Here is a 20883-nt window from a genome sequence, read left to right as displayed (position 1 = left end):
CTGTAAACTGAGTCATAGCATTATGTTATTTTACATTCCCATTAACAAAATTTCATGTCTTCTTGCAAACATTTTTCCTATAGGTCTGGGTTTTCTCAAAATAGCCTGTGTGATAGCTAGCAGCCCAGAGTAACACTGCTAATGTGCAGAGGAAGGAAACACAGAGCAACCTTTGTGTTTACCAGATAAAGCTTCTGAGAGGATCTCGGGCTTCATTTGCTCCAACAGCAGGTCTCAGGCTGTGAGGGTTTTGTGCATAAAGGGTTCTCACACCTTTATCTGTGCTAAGCAATTACACAAAGAAAACACTCAAATTTTGTGTACAGTTAAGGCTTTTCTTTAATCCTTCTGTTTTTCCTCCATTGCAACCTTTGTTTGGGTATGTTTTATACTACCTATTCAACTGCAATCCTTATATTGAAATAATATGTCCTGGACAGGTTTTTCTGACCTGAACTTGGCTCATGTCCATGACATATTCCTAGGGAACTCTAAGCATCAGATGAAGCTCACCACCAGCACACTTTGAATTGTCTCTTTTTCGTCAATATTGACAATACAATTATATACTGGATACCATAGTGATCTAGATTTTATTTGTGCTACACAGATTTTGTACTTTTGGGTATGATATAGTCTTTCTCCTTCAAAACACCCAACATCTAGTACTGCAAGTGCCTAGGGCCCAAAGAAACTAATTCTACATTTGTACAGCACTGTATGTTCTCCACCTTCCTTATTTCCCTTTTTCTAATTGCTATGAAATGATGGTTCAATGACTGGTTAGTGTGTCACTAAATTTAAGGGAAGAGGTTCAAGGTTGTTTCTTTCCTTACATGAGTATTACTGCCTGTAGTTGCTTTCAGAAAGGCCTTTCAAAGGCAAGCCAAGCAAAGGTTAATATGTTGTTTCTAATAGAATTTCTTTTGTAAGTGATCTGTAGGTACAAAATTGCATTTGCAAATGTAGAGATAGCATTATAGAAACCAGTGAAAAAGACTCCAGCAGATAATGCAATTCTTCTCTCTTAAGACCAAGAAAAACCAAACCTGAAAACTAAAATTCTGTATTTTGGTTTTCTGAGTAGGCATAGAAAGAAAAATGTATGGAACACAGCTGCTCACACACTACCATGGAAAGCACAAGAGAGAGCTTTCGATAGAGTAGAATGGGATGGAAGTTCAAGCTTTTGGCTGTTTTCTAGTGAGTATGCAAAACTCTAATTGACCCTGATGATCCTTCTGATTTTTCATCAAAACACAAGGATCAGAAGGAAGACAATATAACCTAGCACTGTGTGTCTGCCTGTAAGATATTACACTAAAATCTTAAAAAATATGATAAAGATAATTTAAAAAGATTCCTCTGTACATTCTTTAAACAGAAGGCCATTTATCTTTGAACTCTGCCTAATACATCATTATCTCTGAGTAGAAACTTAATAAGCTTCTACTGTAATTTTGTTGGAGTTAAACATAAAATCATGTGGGTGGTATATGTCTCACCGTGTCATGGCTTCCAGAGGAAAACTTATCATCATTTGTCACTATAATACTGTGGCAAAAAGCATGAAAAGAACAAGAGATACAGTCATTTCACGTCAGCTTTCTGTGCTGAGCTCAAGCGCCTGATGACTTGTATGCAGCAGCTATATTAAGAAGCAGACTGTACTATAATTGAATTAAAGGTGCAAAGGCATATAGGGCTGGATGAACTCCTGGGTCAAGCTGCAATTGAATCAAAATCCTCTCTGCTTCCTACACTGCTTGGCAGAAGTGCTGACCAAAATGTTCACAGACCTACAAAACACATGCAGGAATCCCTGCAGCTGGGGACACAAAGTTACAGAGATAAAAAAAAATCAGTGACCTTCAGCTTCTATTTCGCATAAAGAAAAACGCTTCTAAAAATATTTTGCCATTGTTTTCCTTCAGAGAGCAGTCAGCCCATTTACATAAATGAAATGGCTCCTGTCAAGGAATCAGCAAGGAAAAGAAGGAAATTATCTGCCCCAAAAATCTGTAGCAAAGATAAGAGTAGCATTAGCCAGGGGAGGGGAGATTTAAATGCTTTTTGGTTGCTGCAAAAAGCAGGGAGAGTATTACAGATAATTAATGATCTCTGTCACTGTGATAAATAAGTAGGAGCTTCTCCATCAGTTCATTAACAAACACTTCATAGGTCAGTACAAAAGGTCATGACATGGGGTTGTTAAAAGAGTGTCTTTATCGAGCCTGATAAAAAAAATCCCAATACAAAACCTAAGGAAGATTAGGGTGGAGTGGTAAGAAGAGTCATTCCTGGTAGAGCTCAAGGCTGACACTGCATTTGCTGTCACCACTTACCAGTTTCAGTATTCTCATGCTCTGTATCGGTGAGGGTGAGGTTGGAGTTGGCCCGACTCGACAAGCAGGAGCTGCGTCCAGACTTGGTGTTGCGTCCCCAGAGCCTCACTGGGTGCTCGGGCGACATGACCACGTCTGCCTCTGTGTCGGCATCCGATCCGGCACTGATGGAGTAGCCACAGTGAGGCAGCCCGATATCGGTCCGGTACAAAGTTCCATGTGTGGGTGTCACATCTTCAAGACCCAGTTCTCGCAAAGAGAAGTTGGCTCCTGTGAGAAAACACATAGGTTTGGTTATTCGTTATTAGAGCACAGTTCTATCTAGCACAAGACAATGGTAGAAATGTTCATCCTCTGTCTTCGTGTGGGGCAGAGCAGCTTGCAAGTCCTGACATCACACCAGAGTCCCCGCTTCTGTGGTCTTGTTCAGTCTGAGACCAAGTGACCGTAGAATCATACAGTCATTAAGGTTAGAAAAGATGTTTTAAGATCATCAAGTCCAACCATTACCCAGCACTTCCAAGTCTACCACTAGACCAGACTCTAAGCACCACATCTACACTTTTATTTAGCATTTCCAGAGACAATGATTCTACCACTTCTCTAGGCAGCCTGTTGCAATCCCTGACCACCCTCTAAGTGAAGAAATTTTTCCTAATATCCAATCTCAATCTCCACTGATGTCACTGGGGGCCATTTCCTGTTGTCCTATTGCCTGTTACTTGGGAGAAGAGACTGGCCCCTGCCTCATAGCAACCTCCTTCTCATATGTCAAGACCAAAAAGCAGCTGGATTCCTGCTTCCAGAACCTGACAAAAACTCAGGGCATGTTAAATGAAATCATCAAATTTGAAAGCAAAGATGGATGTAGATGGTGGAACTCTTTAGGAGAGGCAAAAAGTAATCTTCTTGGGAGAAAAGGAAAATGAGGTGTGCAATGATCAAAAGTCCTACCATACACTTGGCAACTTCACTACAATAGGCAATTTGAGTGAGTTCTGCTCATTGAAATCCCTGAAATTACATACTGGGGATTTAAATTTCCTCTGGCGATTTCACTTTCCCCTTGCTGACCACTCACACCTTGACTCAGTTTAGCTATTCATTCTGATACAGTCACAGCAGAGGTTATTTGGCTGCAAATAGATGCAATTGTTTAGCTGACTAAAAATACAACTTGAAAAGTGACTCTTGACTTCATGACTAGTTACCTGCAGAGCTTCAAAATCAGCCTGAATTGATGTGAATGAGGCTTCAAATATTAGCACACTTTGTTTGGAAAGTTGCACAAGGAGGCTGGGGAGAGCAATTTTAATCCACATTTATTTATTAATGCATGCATTTATTTTTCAACCCTGAATGTCTTGAAAAGATTTTGGCTGCCCATGAGTGCCTTTAGCTGCACAGTGCATTTATACAGCTCAATGCACCCCTGCTTCTGTTACGCTATGCTTTGGATGGATGAAGGAACTGAACGGTGTTTCCAGCTCAGACATACTTCAACAAGATAAATCTGAATGAACAATCCCCAGAAAAGTTCAGGTACAAACCTACCTGTAAACACTGAAGTTCATATCTACTCATTACTGAAATCAATTCATCGAGTCTGCATCTCAGTGTTGTCTCCAAAATTGAATTATCATTTTCTCCTTTCTCAAGACCCTACAATCATGGGGTTCTCCTCACATTTCCATTTGTTGATGTTAAATAGCATATTAGTGGAAAATGTGTATCCAACAGAAATAATCAGATTTCTACTTTTCCAGAGTATGGTTTTGCACATGTGGAAACACCCTGGGCTTGTCCTTGAACCCTGCTGCTTAGGGAAGGTCTCTTGTATTAGAGCACATGTGTCAGAAGACAGCTGGCCTAAACTAGATGCTATTTTACTACATTTTTTCATTCAGTTGACTTTGCAGCTCTCAGTGAACAAAGAGCAGACTTGAACGCAAGGTAAATAATGAGACTGGACAACATTTTCATGTAAAGCTCAGAGAAGGAACTGTTTGATGGCAGGAGGAAGTAACTCTGGTTCAGCTGGTCACAGATCTGCAGTCGAGAACACTCAAAGTTCATAAAGCATTCATGAACTTCACACCTTTTTAATAGACCAAACTAGAATAAAGCTGTCCAACCCTTGGGCTTTGCTTGGGAAACACCATGCAACTTGTGGCAAAGTAATCCATTTAACTTGATTGCAAAGTGGTTTGTGAGAGTGTCCTCTATGAGTTCATGGAATGAGGTAGCAAATAACTTGACCTAAGTTGTAAACACAAGGAAGCAGTATCTCCATGGAGACCTTGCTCTTCTCTTCCAGTTTTGATGTATGTGCAAGGCCGGAATAATTTTTAAGCCATCCTTTCTAGAGGATTGGAAAACATCTTTTGGTTTTGCTTGTGTTTGAGTCACTGACTGTGAGTTCTACCTTTCCCTGAAACAAGCCACACAGCATCATCAGGCACATCAACATGCAGCATGACTGATGCTATCCAGTAACAGCAGCTCATAAATTATGAAAAATGACTGCTACAATTAACTGAAAATCAAATTTATTTGCAATAAACAGCAGCAGATGCATTGATTTTCATATTCTATGCTCACTGTTGCCTTTTAAGCTGGAAGAACTCAAGTCAATAAAGGGAAGATAATAAATATCTGAGGCTTTTTAATTCAGATCTGGTCTATTTTCTCCTGTGCTGACTTGCACATTTTGCTGGCACTCACTCTAGCTAAAATCATTTAAATGCTGACTTGTTTATTTACTGAATTTATTTGGTCTATTTGAAATGTTTCCCTCCTCTGCCTTCCAAACCAACACATGAGAGAAACTCACTTTGCCTTCTTGATGTCGAGCAGGCTAAGGCGGCTTGGTTTCAGTTGGCAGGAGGCCAAGCAGCATCACAAAGTGAGGTCCATTCATGGCTTATTGCCAGTGGAAAATGTGGCACAGAAAGTCTGGGTTTATTGTTAAACATCAGGCCAGTTTAGAGAATCTCAGGATAAACTAGGAAAAAGCTTGAAACTGAATAATCTATGACTGTTATGTCAGAAATAGAACTGATGCCCAGACATGGTTAATCTTAACTTCTCAATTAATTTCAGTCACTTCGACCAGTCATTGTTACTATTTCTCAGTATAATCCAAAATTTTCCTATGAATTTGTATGAATTTGTGTATAGTAAATTTATACTCCCTTTTCAAGAAAAGTAACCTTTTGTGGGCTTCTTAGGAGAAGTTTATGGACCTGCATGGCCTCATAGACCCTCAAGTTGAAAACCGCTGACCTGGACTAATTCACATCTATCCTGCATGGTGAATATATTGTATGAAGTGAGCAAACTCAATGACTTAAAGTTTCCTTTTCTTTATAACATCGCAGATTCCTTAGAGAGGATGAAGTACTTCAGTGTTGCTAAGAGGGAAAGTGCTTTTATGATGTCACAGTACTATTTACAACACCTATTGGCCCTTCTGTTGATTATTGCCTTTTGCAGCTATCCTGAAATGCAAATACCAAAGCCATGTACACAAAGATACCTCTGAAAGTCATTTTGCTTTTACATGCCTTAAAGATGTGTCTTTCACGAAAACCACAAGTGCATGATGTTTGAGGAGTAAAATTAAGCACCCCCCAAGTTAAAAGAGTGCAATTATATGCATTCCCTTTGGGGAATAAGCTCTTCCAAATTGCAGAGGATGTGTTCAGAGCACTCTAGGTTGGTTAGTTTATGTTAATTTTTTAGAATGCTGCCTACTCTATTTGACTCACTTTGCCATTTTGTGCTTTTCTTGATAGACTTCTAAAAATAATTTATGTAAAGTCCTACTTGGCTTCTGAACTACAACACTTGTGCCTCTACAGAAAAATGAAGACAAGACATAGCAGGGGTCAGAAATCTACTGCACATAGGCAACAGCAGCAGTGAAAATGCAACTACACTGACTTTGAAGTAGCAATGAAAAAGTGAATATCTGAAATCTCTATTAGGACTGTGATGCCCATGGTGACCCTTGAAACTCCACATCTTCACAGACACTGTGACTCAGTGGGCTCCTGTAAGTCCTGAAAGTGGTTCCTTACTCCTCTAATATTGGAGCATGTTCCCAAGTCAAATCTAAAGCCTGCAGGCCATGTACAATGCCAAGGGTGGTTCATCCCGTCTGGAGCTCAGTTGCTTTCCTTCTTTCAGGATTCTTGGGTTTTGCTGTAGACCAGAGGGACATTGTGGGCAGTGGCGCTCTCCTCTCACTGTCTTCTGCCTCAGCTTTCTTGTTGACTTCCTTCATAACAGAGCAGGCACATGACATAGTGAAAGTTCTCCTGAGCAGGCAAGAGCTTTCCACACCATGTCAGTACTGTACAGCACATGCATGGGGGTTCTAGTCTCATGGTAGGAAGTGGCAAAGTGCTGTTGGAGGCAAAAAGACTAAGACACAGAAAATGTGTCTTAGTAAATGCTAATGAACATGGGGTATGGATATGCCACTTAAGGACACTGGTCTGCACACAATGTCTGTGGAATATAATGAAGATGATCCTTGCTGCTCTCTCTGAATCTCTCTATCTTCCTTTCAGACTCAGAGTCCTTCAAAGGTATCCTCCCACCCAGCCCCAGCTCTCAGCTGATTCACTCACACTGCTTACAGATCCATCCGCTGAAAAGTACCCACCTGCTCGGCAGAATTCATCGGCCTCCTGGTGCACCATGTCTTTGACCCGATTGCTGTAGGTCAACCTGGAATCTTGATCATAAGCCTTCAGGGTCTCGCTGGAGCTGTAGGACTTCTGGGGTACCTTGCTGTCCTCACTCTCAGCCGAAGAGCTCGTGTAGCGACGCTCAGTGTCGCGGCGCCGAGTCAGAGATCGATATGGTTTCCTCTCTTTTACATCCATGGCACCCTTATCTGAGTATTCAACATTAAAAAAATGACGTCTGTGTGGTGGTCAGACTGGAATAACCTGAAAGAGAGAATAAAAGAAATTCATGCCTTTGGGCACCTGATGGCTAATTTGCCTTCTTTATACATTCTTGCATTGAAGAAAAGAGATGTTACTCAATGGATCGCAGGAAAACCCTCTTAGAACAATTACCAATAAAAAGAAAGTCTCAATTATACGTGACTCATTTAATAATTGCCACCGCTAACAGGACACATACATGCAGCAACCTGCATCTGTCTGAACTGGGAATGCACTTGGGAATTTGAAACTGATTGTGATATTCTGTGTCTTTTTTCCATGGGAAGTGATTCAGACACCTCCAGGAGGCATGTATTCATCAGTCACCTAATCTCTTGGAAATCAGGTAATGTTGAAATGTCTCTATTTGGGCATCCAGAAGACTTTGGAAAAAATGCTGTCCTGTGGTTTTAAAAGTGTTTTGTCAGATTGTGAGGTTACAAAGGATGAACAAAAGACTGAGACAGTGTAAGAAGGCAAGTGGGAAGGGGGAGGGAGAAAAGAAGAATGAAGGGCTGAGATACGGATGGAAATTGGACAAAAATGTCTTCCTATTCAGAGGGCTCATCTTCACTCAGCTGGAAATATATTAGAACTTAAGCAGAGCTGAGAAAGAGTAAATAAGTGATAGTGCTCTGCTTCATGTAACAACATGGCCTGGAATTTATGCCTGTTGGAAAACTAATGTATATATGCAATGTTATGCAAGCATACATATCTGCACACAGAGAAAACAGATAAGAGAAATAAAACATGTTAAAAGTACATTTTTCAAAATAATTAATAAATGGTACTTTCACTTCAAGTTTATTAAATGCAACAGAAAAAAAAAAGTCAATGACTTGCATCAGGATAGTAAAATATGTTTTTTAATATCTAAACTGGTTTATGAGGAAAAAAAAATGATAAAACCCACAAACCAAACATTGAAAATCTGTAATTACGGGCTGAGCTTCTAAGGAACTGAACCCTCCTGACTGCTAAGGAACAGAAGTCAAGTCTCTAAATGCCACCTCAGGAAATTTTCTTTACCAGTAGCATTTAAAAACATAAAGGAAGAGGTTAAGAAAGAACCTATCAGTTATTGGTCTTTTTCATAGGAAATACATATGGAAATGTATGGCAAGGACTGAATCACATTCTGGTGTCATTTCTCTCTTAAAAGTCTAAACCCTGAATGTACTAATGAAATCTTACTCCTCCATGATTCAGACCCCAGCCTTGGTACAGATGTTGTGTCCCGGATTTCACAGGATCATAGAATCCTAGCAGGGTTCGGGTTGGAAGGACCCTGCAAGATCATCTAGCCCCCCCTGACATGGGCAGGGACACCTTCCACTAGACCAGGTTACTCCAAGTCCCAGTCAACCTGGCCTTTAACACTTCCAGGGATGGGGCAGCCACAGCTTCTCTAAACAATCTGTGGCAGTGCCTCACCACCCTCACAGTAAAGAATTTCTTTCTAATATCTAATCTACACCTGCCCTCATACAGCTATGATGCAGTAGCTGAGGATGGATGTGCTGTGAGCTTTGCAGGTTGGCTTAAAGGGATGTGGTGTAATGTGGCATTTGTGGGGTTCAAAATATGAGTGTTTGAAGGATAGAAGACTCTTGGCACAAAGTCTTCTGAAAACCTACAAATCATAATTGTAATGCTGAAGCCTGAAGACAACATTTTATTAGCAATTCCTTACTTGCCAAAGTGTCTGACACAAGCAAAAATAAACAAATACTGGAGCTGAAGAGAGATTATGGGAAGGAACAAGAGCTGCAGAAAGGTTGTGAGATACACCTGCAGCTGGGCAAAGCAAAGGAGGATTACACTCTTGGAACTCTCATGGGGATAAACCATGACACACTCCTATTTCTGCAATTCTGATTTTGCTAAAACTGCTAACTGGGTTTTAGTCCTTTTAACCTCCAAAATGAACTTTGCAATGATAGACCCCAATTCCAACACCTTGTACAGTTCCTGTGGGATTCTTTCCTGGAAACGAAAACACTACTATATATTAAAAAAAAATCCACTTCATTCTCTTACAGTTTATTCCACTGATGGTGGTAGACCAAGTTCACACTTTCTATTTGTCAGCAAAATGCATAGAAATTATCAAACACTGATGGGAGGATGAGGGGAAAAGGAGTGTCTTATAACTGAGCTTTACTTAAATCATTCCCAGAGATTTGAGCACCACTTGGATTATGTTTTAATATATTTTTTAATATGTTTTTTATTTAATATGTTTTTAAACTCACTGAACTCACTGACTTAAAATCAGTCATGTAAATTCAACAGAGTGAATGCAAATGGGATTACTCACCGGCCAAAACTGACACATGTTAAATGTTTTGCAGACCAAATACACAAAAATCAAGGCCTGAATGTAGAAGTCATAGTGAAGGAAATTGTGTTATGCTAAGGACCAGTAGTAGCATGCAAGAGATCTACCAAATACTGGTATATATTTTTTTGCATTGAATCAAACATATTGGTGCTTTCACACTGGAGAGAGCTAAAAGAAATAGAGCATCTGATTGCTTTTCAGTGCACTGTCTTCTTCTCTTAAAAAAAAAAAAAGTCCTTTTTGGCTTGAAAAATTGTGACTTTTTTGCACTTATTATTGAGTCAGTTTGTCTGCTTTATAGCATCTTTTTTTTGTGTGAAATCCTGAGAAGGACCAGGTTTGTTATACTTTTGAATAAAACACCTTAAAACAAGCTCCTTCACAACAGCCCTGTAGTAACAGCTGTTATAATGAACACTAAAATTGTGGTTTATTGTCATGGGGGATGGAGATAGCAAAATGTGAGCAAGAAGCAGTTACTCTATAAGAAAGAAATGAGGAAAGGTGGCTTCTATCTGTTTCTGAGCATTGTAGCAATTCCTACTGAGGGCTAGTCATTTAAAACCCCTCTACCGGGAGAGGCACGTGTGCCAAGATAACCTTTCTGCACAGTTAGAGCCACAAGGTACAAACAGGGTCTGTAATTACCATTAGTAACCTTGCAACTTAGGAAATGACAAAAAACCATGAGGAAATTGACTGAATTCCCACCAGATGAAGAGTTTTCTTTTTGTAAAGAAAGGCGCTGAAAAACTGAAATTCCTCCTACAGTTCATCAAAAATAGCCCTGTAAATTTGCACCGTCCACATGTACATTCCTCTGTAACAGTGTTTCTATTCCCAATTCATTCATATCTTTACAAATTTAGCTCTTCTCAACTTTTTATTTCTCTCTCCCTCACCACTTGGCTTGACTTTCCAACCAGAAAGGTCACCTCCCAAAAACATAGTGAAGTGGTTTTTTTTTTTTAATTTTTTTTTTTAAAGAAGGAACTGTTGCATTTAACTGACTTAAGTAAATTTCCAGCACTTCTCCATGGACATGCAGTTCTTGTCATCTGAGTTTTATGGCCCAATTCCCAGATGGTTTAGATACCTTACGTTCAGTGGAGTTGTGTGGTCAGGGAATTTGCCTCATAATGTTTCTGTGATAGATTATTATTTTTTATCTGCTACTTCTTGTGTCTAGATTTCACTTCTGCTACAATTTCATCTGTGCCATCAACACCTCACATTTTTCCTGACTTCTCTGGCCCATGGCGAATACAAAGAATCACACTCGTCTCAGTTACATACTCAACCACCAGTTTCTTTCCATCTTTAGCTCATGATTGCTCCTCATAATTTTAAAAGCTTCCATAAACTTGCTGGACTGGATGTAAAAAAACCCAAAGCTTCTAATAATGTTCCTTTCAATCCCTGCGCTCCTTTTCCTTCTACAGAAGCACAAAACCCTCCTGCTCTGAACCATTTCTATTTGGAAAGGGCTTTCTTGTCCTATAACGCAGCGTTTCTGTCTCTTTTTGATTCTTTCATCATTCCTGCTGTCCGCCAATTTCATCTTTTTTCCATTTTTTTTATTTTTTTTTTTTTTTTTTTAAGGCCAGTTAATGGCAATAGCCATTCTTATTTTTGTTAGCCCTCTGTGTATGCAATCCCAGCAGGACCACAAGCTGATCTGGGGTGCAGTTCACAAGAGAAATAAGCTTTACTTATTCTACTCAGAAAAATCCCACTGACCCTAGAAAGGGTTACTCACATGTAAAGACATATAAAACCAGACTACTTGAAAAAGTTATATTTTTCAGAGATGTGGGACTCTTCTCACATCCTTGCATATATGTCAAGGAGTGGAACAAAAAAAACAGCTTTCTAGTTCTGGTGCGGTAGTGCAGCAAATGCAATGCTTATTTGCAGCTCTTTGTGTTCTGCTTTTCCTTTGGTTGGCTCCCAAATAATCCTTTTTATGATGTTTTATCCTTTATATCTATCCTCCTTATTCTCAGTTCTGTTGCTTTTTGTTGCTCTTTGGAGCTTTGATTAACCACACCGTCTTTGTGCTGCAGAATCGCACTCAATGAATGGCAAGGGGGATGATTTATTTTCTGAGTCACTGCTCAAAAGACAAACTTGCATCAATCAAAAACCAGACAAGAGAGTGTGACACCACAAAGCGATATGCTAGGATGTGCTTACAGCAAAAAGGACAGGTGGTCTTTTATAGCTGACTTACATTGCAGGTCACTAATCACAGAGATTAGCAGCAAGGTGATAGACAGCACCTGTTCTGGAAGGCAGCATGTCATATCATCCAATTTTCTGTCAGAATGTGAGGGTTTATATAGAAGAGATAGCTTTATGTGTTTCCCATATAGTTACGGTAACAAGGTGATGAGAAAACTGGAAGAGTGAAATATCTTGACTCCATGAAAACATGAGCATGAATTCTGGTGGGTTGATTCCACCTCCACCTTTGTGCTGGAAGAAGCAAAGTGACTTCCCATAGGCATCTGTTTTCCTCTGCAAGACTCCCTATGCAAAAATAGCATCATCTTCCTTGGTAGGGCCTGCTTTTTGTCTTCTTAAACTAGATTTTCTCATTTCATTGCTTAGGGCAATATTTTTCTGTATTTTTTTATTGCTGCTGCCCTTTGTAGAATGAGCAAAGCTATAGAATACTGAGAGGCAGCTGAGTTTTATTTTCCCTCCTTTGAGCTCCACAAATCAAAACATTAACTACTACCTAATGCTGGTAAGTAGTGAGCAAGTATTGTTTCCTTCACTTTATAGAGGAAGATATGAGCCATGTGAAGTCAAACTGAATTGCTTAAGGTGGTACAAGAAGACAGCAACACAACTGAGAGCAAACTCTTGTTCTCCCAGGCTGAGTCTGATACTGAGCCCTGGGTTTTTTTGAGAACCAAGTCACATAAGCACAGTAGAATACTTAATTAAAAAAGTCTTGGCCAATGTGCATCTAAAATCTTTGTTGGAGAAGAGCAGCATGAACCTCAGGTATTATTAACAAGATTCTCTTTCATGTTTGGATAGTGTCCTTCAGTCAGAAGAACTGTGGAGCATGTAAAATTGCAGTTGTGTCTGACCAGTGAAATCCCATGGTGAATGATGAAAACCCCACTCAGAGTCAAAACAGAAGCAGATTTTCACCTTACTGTATAATAATCTTGAAGGTAGCAACAGATATTGGGGCCAGACCAGCAATGTCATTTGGGAAATTAAACTTAGGATTCTAAGCTGCAACCAAAGATGTTGTCAATTCAGATGATTAAATGACTTTGTGTCTGTGGTTATGAATATCCTACACCAAGTTAGGTCATCACCTGGTGTTTTACACCTTATTTGAAAGAGTGCAGTCTGCTGCAACAGTCCCACCACACTTCTATGAGGATGCAAGTGCCTTGTTTGAGGCTCCGTATTCTAACTTCATGGAGTCACAGAAAGTCTTGTGTTGGAAGGGACCTTAAAGATCATCTAGTTCCAAGCCCTCTGCCATAGGCAGGGACACCTCCCACTAGTTCAGGTTCCTCAGAGCCACATCCAGCCTGACCTTGACAAAACCTGGCCTTTTTTACACAAAATGTTGAACCTGGGAATGCATTCAGCAAATGCTTAGGCATGTACTCAGGTCTGATTCAAATCAAGTTTGTATTGCCCAGTGATCAGAGTCAGCAATGATCTGATTTTAATAAATACATAACTGTGACTTAAACAGTGTGGTGCCATTTACCATGTTTCTGGGAAGTTCTTCTAAATAACATAAAGGACTTCTGTGTTTTTTATTAAACTTTAAGCTTCAGATTTATAACAGAGGTTCAAATCCCACAAGGTCTTTGTAGGAAATAAATTAAGCTATGGGTACAACATCCTCTCACATTTTTGGCAAAGGCTTTGGAAAGAAGCAGGCACAAGAGAGGAAAAGGAACAGTTGAATTAATACTACTTGGCTTCAACTCAGTGCTCAAAGAAAGTAAACCAAACCTCCCTTTTCTGGTCTTAACCACTAAGCCTTTCTTCTGCTTGCTAGGCACTTGGTAATGTCCTGTCCAAAAGATGTGGTTTGTGACCTTTTTGTGAATAAATCTAAAACTGCAAGGAGCTGGAGGTCCAGGAAAGTTTGTAACAGTGGTTGAGCTTTGAAGTATGGTGGAAAAGTGTGAAAGAGGCTGGAATGCAATTATCTCAATTATTTTTGGTTTGCAAAGCCCTAAGTCTTCTTTCATGGGCTGGAGCCTTTAACCTGTGCTAGGGGAAGATTCTGGAGCCAGAAATTAACAAAGCTTTGGAATAGTTTTTGACTAATATAAGCAGTTTGCAGCTGCAATCATCAGAACCCTACTCTATCTTCCCCTAAAATGGAAATGACTTTTGAAACAATCTTAGTTTTATATTGAAATTTTCATTATGAGTCTATTAGCCATTATTGGATGAAGTGGATTTTCTTCAGAACCTCAATTTAATAGATAATGCATAAAGGTATTTAAATAATAAATGCCAGAAGAGACAGTCCTGACCATGTAGGCTGTTTCAGGTTCAACCTGGAAGTTTTTCCTGATTCTCTATGTCAGACTATGTCATACACTATGTGTATGATGTGCCAAACATCCAAAACCTCTGTGAAATCAGCCTGTTTATCAATGAATCTCAGAGTGAGAAAGAACTGGTGACACAGAATGCAGGTAGTCACTGAAAGCATTCCCATACTTCCTCTGTCATGCACCATCTGCTAATTTGGGCTCTTATCTGGGATACAGAGGGCTAAATTTTAAGTCCTTAATCTGAATCAGACATGATGTAGTTTTGAATGTGTCTCAAGCATCCTAGGTGAAAACCCTTGACACAGGTTTCCTTAATTTGCTTGGGAGAATCTTTTCTTTTTCTTCCAGAAAAGAAAAACAGACTTTTTTTTTTTTTTTTTTTTTTTTTTTGGTAAAGCAACATATTTGATAGTCTCTAGTCATAGAACTGTAGAATGGATACTATGACAACAAAGAAGGTGTCTTTGTGTTGGAAGGGACATTAAAGATCCTCTAGTTTCAACCCCCTGCAATGAGCAGGGACACCTTCCACTAGACCACATTGCTCGAAGCCCTTTCCAACCTGGCCTTGAACACTTTCAGGGACAGGGCACCTACAATTTCCCTTGGCAACCAGTGCCAGTGTCTCATCTCCTAGACAGTAAGAAAAGGTTGGTAAAGGGCTTGCTCAGGGTGCTAAGCTTTGTACCCACTCTTGGGTAAGCTTTGTGTCTGTTTCTCAGTGTTCTGTTGCAGCTTACAGGAAACCTTTGAAATAGAATGGTGACCCATATGAAAATGTGGCAAGAATCCCAAGACAATTACCATACACACCTTGTGCCATTCAACCTCTTTATTCCACAACTAGGCAAGTAAACTGCCACATGTAGATACACTATCTCTGTATTCCTGTTTTTCTTGTCATATACTGAACAAGGAAACTATCCATCTTTATTACCCCTGCATGGACTGGATGCAGTCAATTTGGAAGAGAAGAAGGAGCAAGTGGTTGTGAATGGTGATTTATTGATTAAGGTTGGCCCTTCCCCTCCATACGCTTCAAGAAATTTCTTTGCAGGACCACCAGGTTTGGCAGTCCTTCATAAACCTGTCCTCTGAGAGTCTGCCTAATCCCATTTGACTCTTAAATACTTTTGGCCTTTGCAACATCCTGTGAATAGCCCTCCAATGTGATTATGTGTTGTGTGAAGAAGTACTTGTCTCCTTTAAAGTTGCTGTTTACAGTCTTGTCTTTTGTGGGGATACTGAGGAGCCCTTTCCATAAGAAAGAAGCCTTTGAACTCAAACCCACTCTCAGATGTAACTTATTTTTTACTATTACACACTATTTCTGGTCCCACTGAAGAGAAGTGAATGGAGGCTCTTTTAGGAAAGAAAGTATGTCTGCCTTTTCTCCCTGTGGCCACCACCACAGGCTCTAATCCTGCCTCTAAAAACACTGATGCAATCAGCTGCAGGAAAACAAAGAGAAACCTGTTGGTAGATAAAGTTCAAAGAGTAAAGCTTGCCATGTTTCTGTATCCCTCAGTAAAACTATCACGTTGGTGTGCACCACCTGTGTGAAACAGAGTTCAGAGCATCTCCTGTTCTACAGCCTTCGGATGCAGCCTGGGGTCTGAGCAGCTTGCAGGGTGACAGCTTGAACTGAAGGAGATCTGTAACGTGAAACTTGCAAGATCTGAATTCCCCCCCACACCCCTTTTCACTGGCTTGGCTGTGAAAACAAAAGAATAACAGTTTACGCTTGCATTGGCTTTCACTACTGCTGTCGAATGGCACGGGATGTCATAGGCTCAACTGAATTTGGAGGAATACACTCAGCTATGCTCAAAAAGCATTTCTAGGGACAGATTTATTTTGTATCTGCCTATTTATTAACACTATTTATATAGACACTCTGCAGAACAGCATAATGGAAAACTTCCTGCAGCAGAGGGAAGCTCTCACCTAACCAAGCAGGACACACAGCGTAGGGAAAAAAGTATTACCATCCTTCTTCTGCAGGCAAAGTCAACTATCTTATTCAGTTCCTTTGATTCAAGTAACTAACACACAAAACTCCTGCAGGATTAGTCACAAGGCCAACCTGTTCTTGTCTTACTACAGTATCATGTTAAAAATTGTCCCTGCTCTTGTCACAGATGTTGTAGTACTGTGTAATCTGTCCTGGCTTTCATTCAGCGGAGAGAGAAACCAACCTGTTTTCTTGTTCTGATAAAGTCCCCCAAAGGGTCAAACTTCAAACTGAGGTTATTAAAACAGGAGTTATCTGAAAAAAGACTGCAAAGGCCCATGAATTGATTTATTTTAGGACTTCTATGTAAGATAATCAGAGTGCACTGAGAGATGCTAAGGATTGATTAATCAGTGTAACCCCTACTGTGTCCAGAGCTTAACTTTCAATGACACATCAAGCTTATGCAGTAGGAGGGGTATTTTTCTTAGGTAAAATGCCTATGGAGGAAAAATAGAGAGATGAAAATAGTAAATTAGAAATAGAAAATGTTGCTTTTTTTCTGAAACAAAGGGAGAGACCTTAGAGCTCATTCCAGTATCTAAAGGGTTACAAGGGGAGGCGCTTTTTACAAGGATAAGTAGTGACAGGACAAGGGGGAATGCCTTCAGACTGATAGAGGGCAGGGTTAGATTAGATATTAGAAAGAAATTCTTTAGTGTGAGAATGGTGAAGCACTGGCACAGGTTGCCCAGAGAAACTATGAATATCCTATCTGTGGAAGTGTTCAAGGCCAGGTTGGGTGGGGCTTTGAGCAACTTAGTTCAGTGGAAAGTGTCCCTGCCCATTAGATGATCTTGAATGCCCCTTCCAATCCAAACCCTTCAATGATTCTATGATTCTATGACCTTCCAAACCAGAAATTAATACGCTCTTACAGATACACAAATGCTGCTCAACTGCAAGGTGCATTAAGGAGGTATCATACTAAGGTTATAATAACTGATACTGTAGCTCAGAGGAAAATATATAACATTACATTTATTCTATTGTTGCAAATTACTGCTTTTCTACTTGACCAAAGGTATCAGAAAAATAGCAGGGTTTATTTTTATTTACTTTTCATTTTTAGCACATGGTAAAAACTCAGAAGGTAAAATTTGTATTCTGTTTTTATACTTTGTGCACCTACATGGCAGGATGATCAGTCAGGGTGATAAGTCAAATTTGTCTCACCTAACTGTGGATATCAGTCCTTCAAATATCTACAGCCAAACTACTCACAACTGATTCCTTCTACAATCAATGAAGAAAAAAGAGTAATTTCTAGGGCAAAATTAATATAAAAAATAATTTAGACAATTATTACAGTCATGGATAAATTATTTTTATCTGGAAATGACTCCTTCTCCTTATGGATTCCAAGGGGACCCCTAGGCTGACTGATTCAGGACTAAGAGTCTAAATTTGGTTGCATTCACCACACAGTGAAGTTATTCATTTGTGTTGCTGCACGTTTGTGATTTCTTACTGATTTAGCCATTCGAAGAGGTACATTTGCATCTCCCCCATGTTACAGGCAGAACAGGGAAGTGACCTGATCAAATAATGCAAGAAGTCGGTGGCAGAGACTACACAAACCCCAGCTCCTGTTTGGACATCAGAAGCCTGTTTACTAGAGTTCTTGGATTTTGTGCCAGTATTTCTGAAAGCCAAATACTTTTCATATATTTCAATAGATAAAATGCTAGGTAAGAGATTAAGTTGTTTATCCAAGTCCAAACTGGAAAATAAAGTCTGCACTGTTGGTATTAAGATCACTAATTTAGTGACTAAGTGATAAATCTTTTGGTTTGCCATAGGAAAACATCTTGTACGTGACTTCCTGTGGCAAAACAGAATGACTTATTAAATCATTCTTATAAGACTACGTTTTTATATCATTTAACAAAATGAGTGGAAAGGCTCACTGTTTTGCTGAAGAAAAGCTTTGCTACCATGCTAAGGAATCCAGCTTTAAGAATATTCAGCAAAAAGACATTGGGAAGAAAAGGAAAAAGCAAATGAAGGAGCTGGGGAGGGGAGAAGGCAATTGAAGATGTAAATGGCTCTTCTTAGTCATACCTTTAATGACTAGCTAGACCAAAGATTAGAAGTAATTGAACTAGCTCTCAGTCAACAAAAGACGCAAATAGATTGTAAAGCAGAGTGGGATTACATTAGCTTACACTAAACCAAGAGTAATTAGTGTTTGTGCACTGCTTAAAAAGCAGAAAGTGCTGTATAAATGTTAATTATTACTATTTGTTTCAAATAGATGCAACAAACACAATCTTTCACATGCAAAACTTATTAACAGGTTCCATCATTTGACTGAGACTCATTAGAGCACATTTGGAAAAACACAAGGAGTCTTATTCAGTGGGTATCTCTGACTTATGAATGTCTCATTTGAAGTCACAGGTGACTGCCTATCTCTGGAAAGTGTGTTTTCTGGAAAATGAAAAAAAACCACCCAAACCCAAAGCACCAAGTTCAGCATCTCCACCCAGCTCAAAAGACAAAAGAATTTAAGAGATGAAGGCCATGGGTTTCAGATTGCAAGTAAACCATCTTCATTTTGGACCATCCAATAAATACTGAGATGAAGAGATAGTTATGTCTACTTCTGAGGTGCAAGAGTCTGGGAAACAGCACTAGTTTCTATTATGCCCTGCTGTACCACTAATTTATTGTGTGATCCTGGACAAGGCATTTAACCTTTTGGGCCCGTTTTATGAAAAACAGATATAACCATTCTTAGCTGTTTCACAGCCAAGTAAAAGGTCTTTTTTGATGCTTTTAAGCATGTCATTTCAATAAATAATTTATGAGACATATCAGTACTAAGAAGATGTCTGAGAGAGTCTAGGAGTCTAACAAGAAACTTATGAGGTGAGATCATACACTTTCAGGATGGATCCTGGGCCAAGACATGCTAATGATTTGCAAAGATTATTAGGCTCACTGGAATCATGGACATAAAAGAACCCTAAAGTAAAATGCTTATCTGCTTTCTTGCAATAAATTCTTGACCCAATTTCCTTCCTACCTGGCAGAGAAAAATGATGAATAGCAGAGGTCCAACCATTTGTAAGTTTTAAAAGTCACAAAGGATAATTCAATTACAAAAAGTAATTTGTATGAAAGAAATATTTTGCCAGGATATGAGCTAATAAAAACCTATATTTAAGTTCATGATTTTCAAAGTATTATACAAATGTTAATTTATTAGCAATTATGTCTGTAAAGGAAGCAGTACAGATGGAGACAGAGGAGACAGCAACATCCTCTGTCGTGAGCTTCTGAAGCCAAATGTCTCATTGTACTTATCGTTGCCCGAGTGAAACTGGATCAATGCTTGCATCTGTTGGATGCAGAAATCTGCAGGAAATCCAATTGCCAAGAATCCTTTAAACATAAGTTTGTTTTCACCAAAGTTCAGGCTCCTGGGTTTGAAAATGTCAGCCTCGGTAGAGGAACAGTTCCACGTTTCAATGTTTCTGATGACAAACCCTGCTTGAGATGTTCCCTCCTGCTAGGGCTCAGCCACCCTGCTGCTTCCTGCCTCCCTGGGGAAACTGATGCAGCTGTTCATAAAACCACACCATAAGCAGATCAGGGAAATTGTCTGTAAACTAAAAGAAAAAGAGCCCTTATCTGCAAAATCCTTATTTTTTAATTTTTTTAGTCTCCCCAACCTTATTCGAGCTAGATTAATATCAGTCTGGTTTCACAGCTAGATGCAAGGCTCAGGCAAGAGGGCAATACCCTGGGGTGAAAAGGAAAATAGATTGGGATACTCTTTTCTATCATCTAAATTGGAAGAAGGAGGTGTTTCCACTTAAGGTTGCAATAACTTGCCTGATCTAAAAATCTGTATTTCTAATTAGTTTTCAAGCAGTAGAACTGGAGGTTTCTAGTAGCCCTTCTGCTACAACTTTGCCAGCTCTTGCCCCTATCACACGTGGGCAGGTGTACATTTTGTGACTCTGAGAGATAGTATCACTCCATTTCTTGTCAAGAGAGCTGATGCTGCTTCATGGAAGCTGCCTTGCTGAAAGCCCCTGAACCATGTCCACACCTCATCTATTCCTTCTAAATTACAGATGAAGTTTCCCTGCCTTTAATTGCAATTTCTGTTAAAACTGTATTCTCTCTGCCATGTCTTTACCACATTGCTTTTGAGAAAAGTTGAAAACTGTTGTAAGCAAACCAATCAAATGCAGTCAGCATCTTTTTCTTCTTCTTCCCTTTTCTTCTTTTTCTTCCCTTTTCTTCCTCCTTCTTCCCTTTTCTTTCTTTTTTTTTTCTTCCCTTTTATTTCAGTAGCAATTATTGGTATCCCGTGTAGGATAAATGAATGTTTAAAAAAAAATCAGATCTTTCTTACCACTTTGTAGCTTTTTGCTTTTTAAATCATGCTGTCTATAAGCTATGTTTTAAGATACTCCATGAATCACTGTTTTTCTCCTATATTTCTGACCAGTTGTGTCATCTCCTGACTGGCACTGGGTTTTACACCAGCATGGCTTCTGTGAACTGTGCATCTGATCCAAAGTCCTTTAAATTATATGGAAGTATTTTCCATTCATTTCACTTGGGGAGTAAAATAGGGCTTCATAAGCTCAGCTCCCTGTACAAAAGCTTTTAACGTTCACATTTATGGTATGGGCTGCAC

The 20883-nt window shown here is 39.5% G+C and overlaps 1 protein-coding gene across 10 annotated transcripts in view; it reads right to left on the bottom strand.

The window, feature by feature from the left end:
- TENM4 (teneurin transmembrane protein 4) overlaps positions 1–20883 on the bottom strand; it is a 600622-nt gene that overhangs the window by 346263 nt on the left and 233476 nt on the right. For all 10 annotated transcript variants that reach the window (XM_051778647.1, XM_051778642.1, XM_051778649.1 and 7 more), the window contains 2 exons: positions 7018–7306; positions 2346–2615 (listed from right to left, as the gene is read on the bottom strand). In XM_051778647.1, coding sequence (XP_051634607.1) covers positions 2346–2615; positions 7018–7240 — 493 coding nt within the window. In that variant the 5' untranslated portion in view covers positions 7241–7306. The remainder of the gene's footprint in view (positions 1–2345; positions 2616–7017; positions 7307–20883) is intronic.

Source organism: Manacus candei, unplaced genomic scaffold (genome assembly GCF_025592945.1).
Source record: "Manacus candei isolate 608988 ecotype Guabito, Panama unplaced genomic scaffold, ASM2559294v1 h1tg000014l, whole genome shotgun sequence".
Lineage (NCBI taxonomy): Eukaryota > Metazoa > Chordata > Aves > Passeriformes > Pipridae > Manacus > Manacus candei.
Note: the sequence above shows the minus strand (reverse complement) of the source record. Positions and strands in the feature narration are given on the sequence as shown.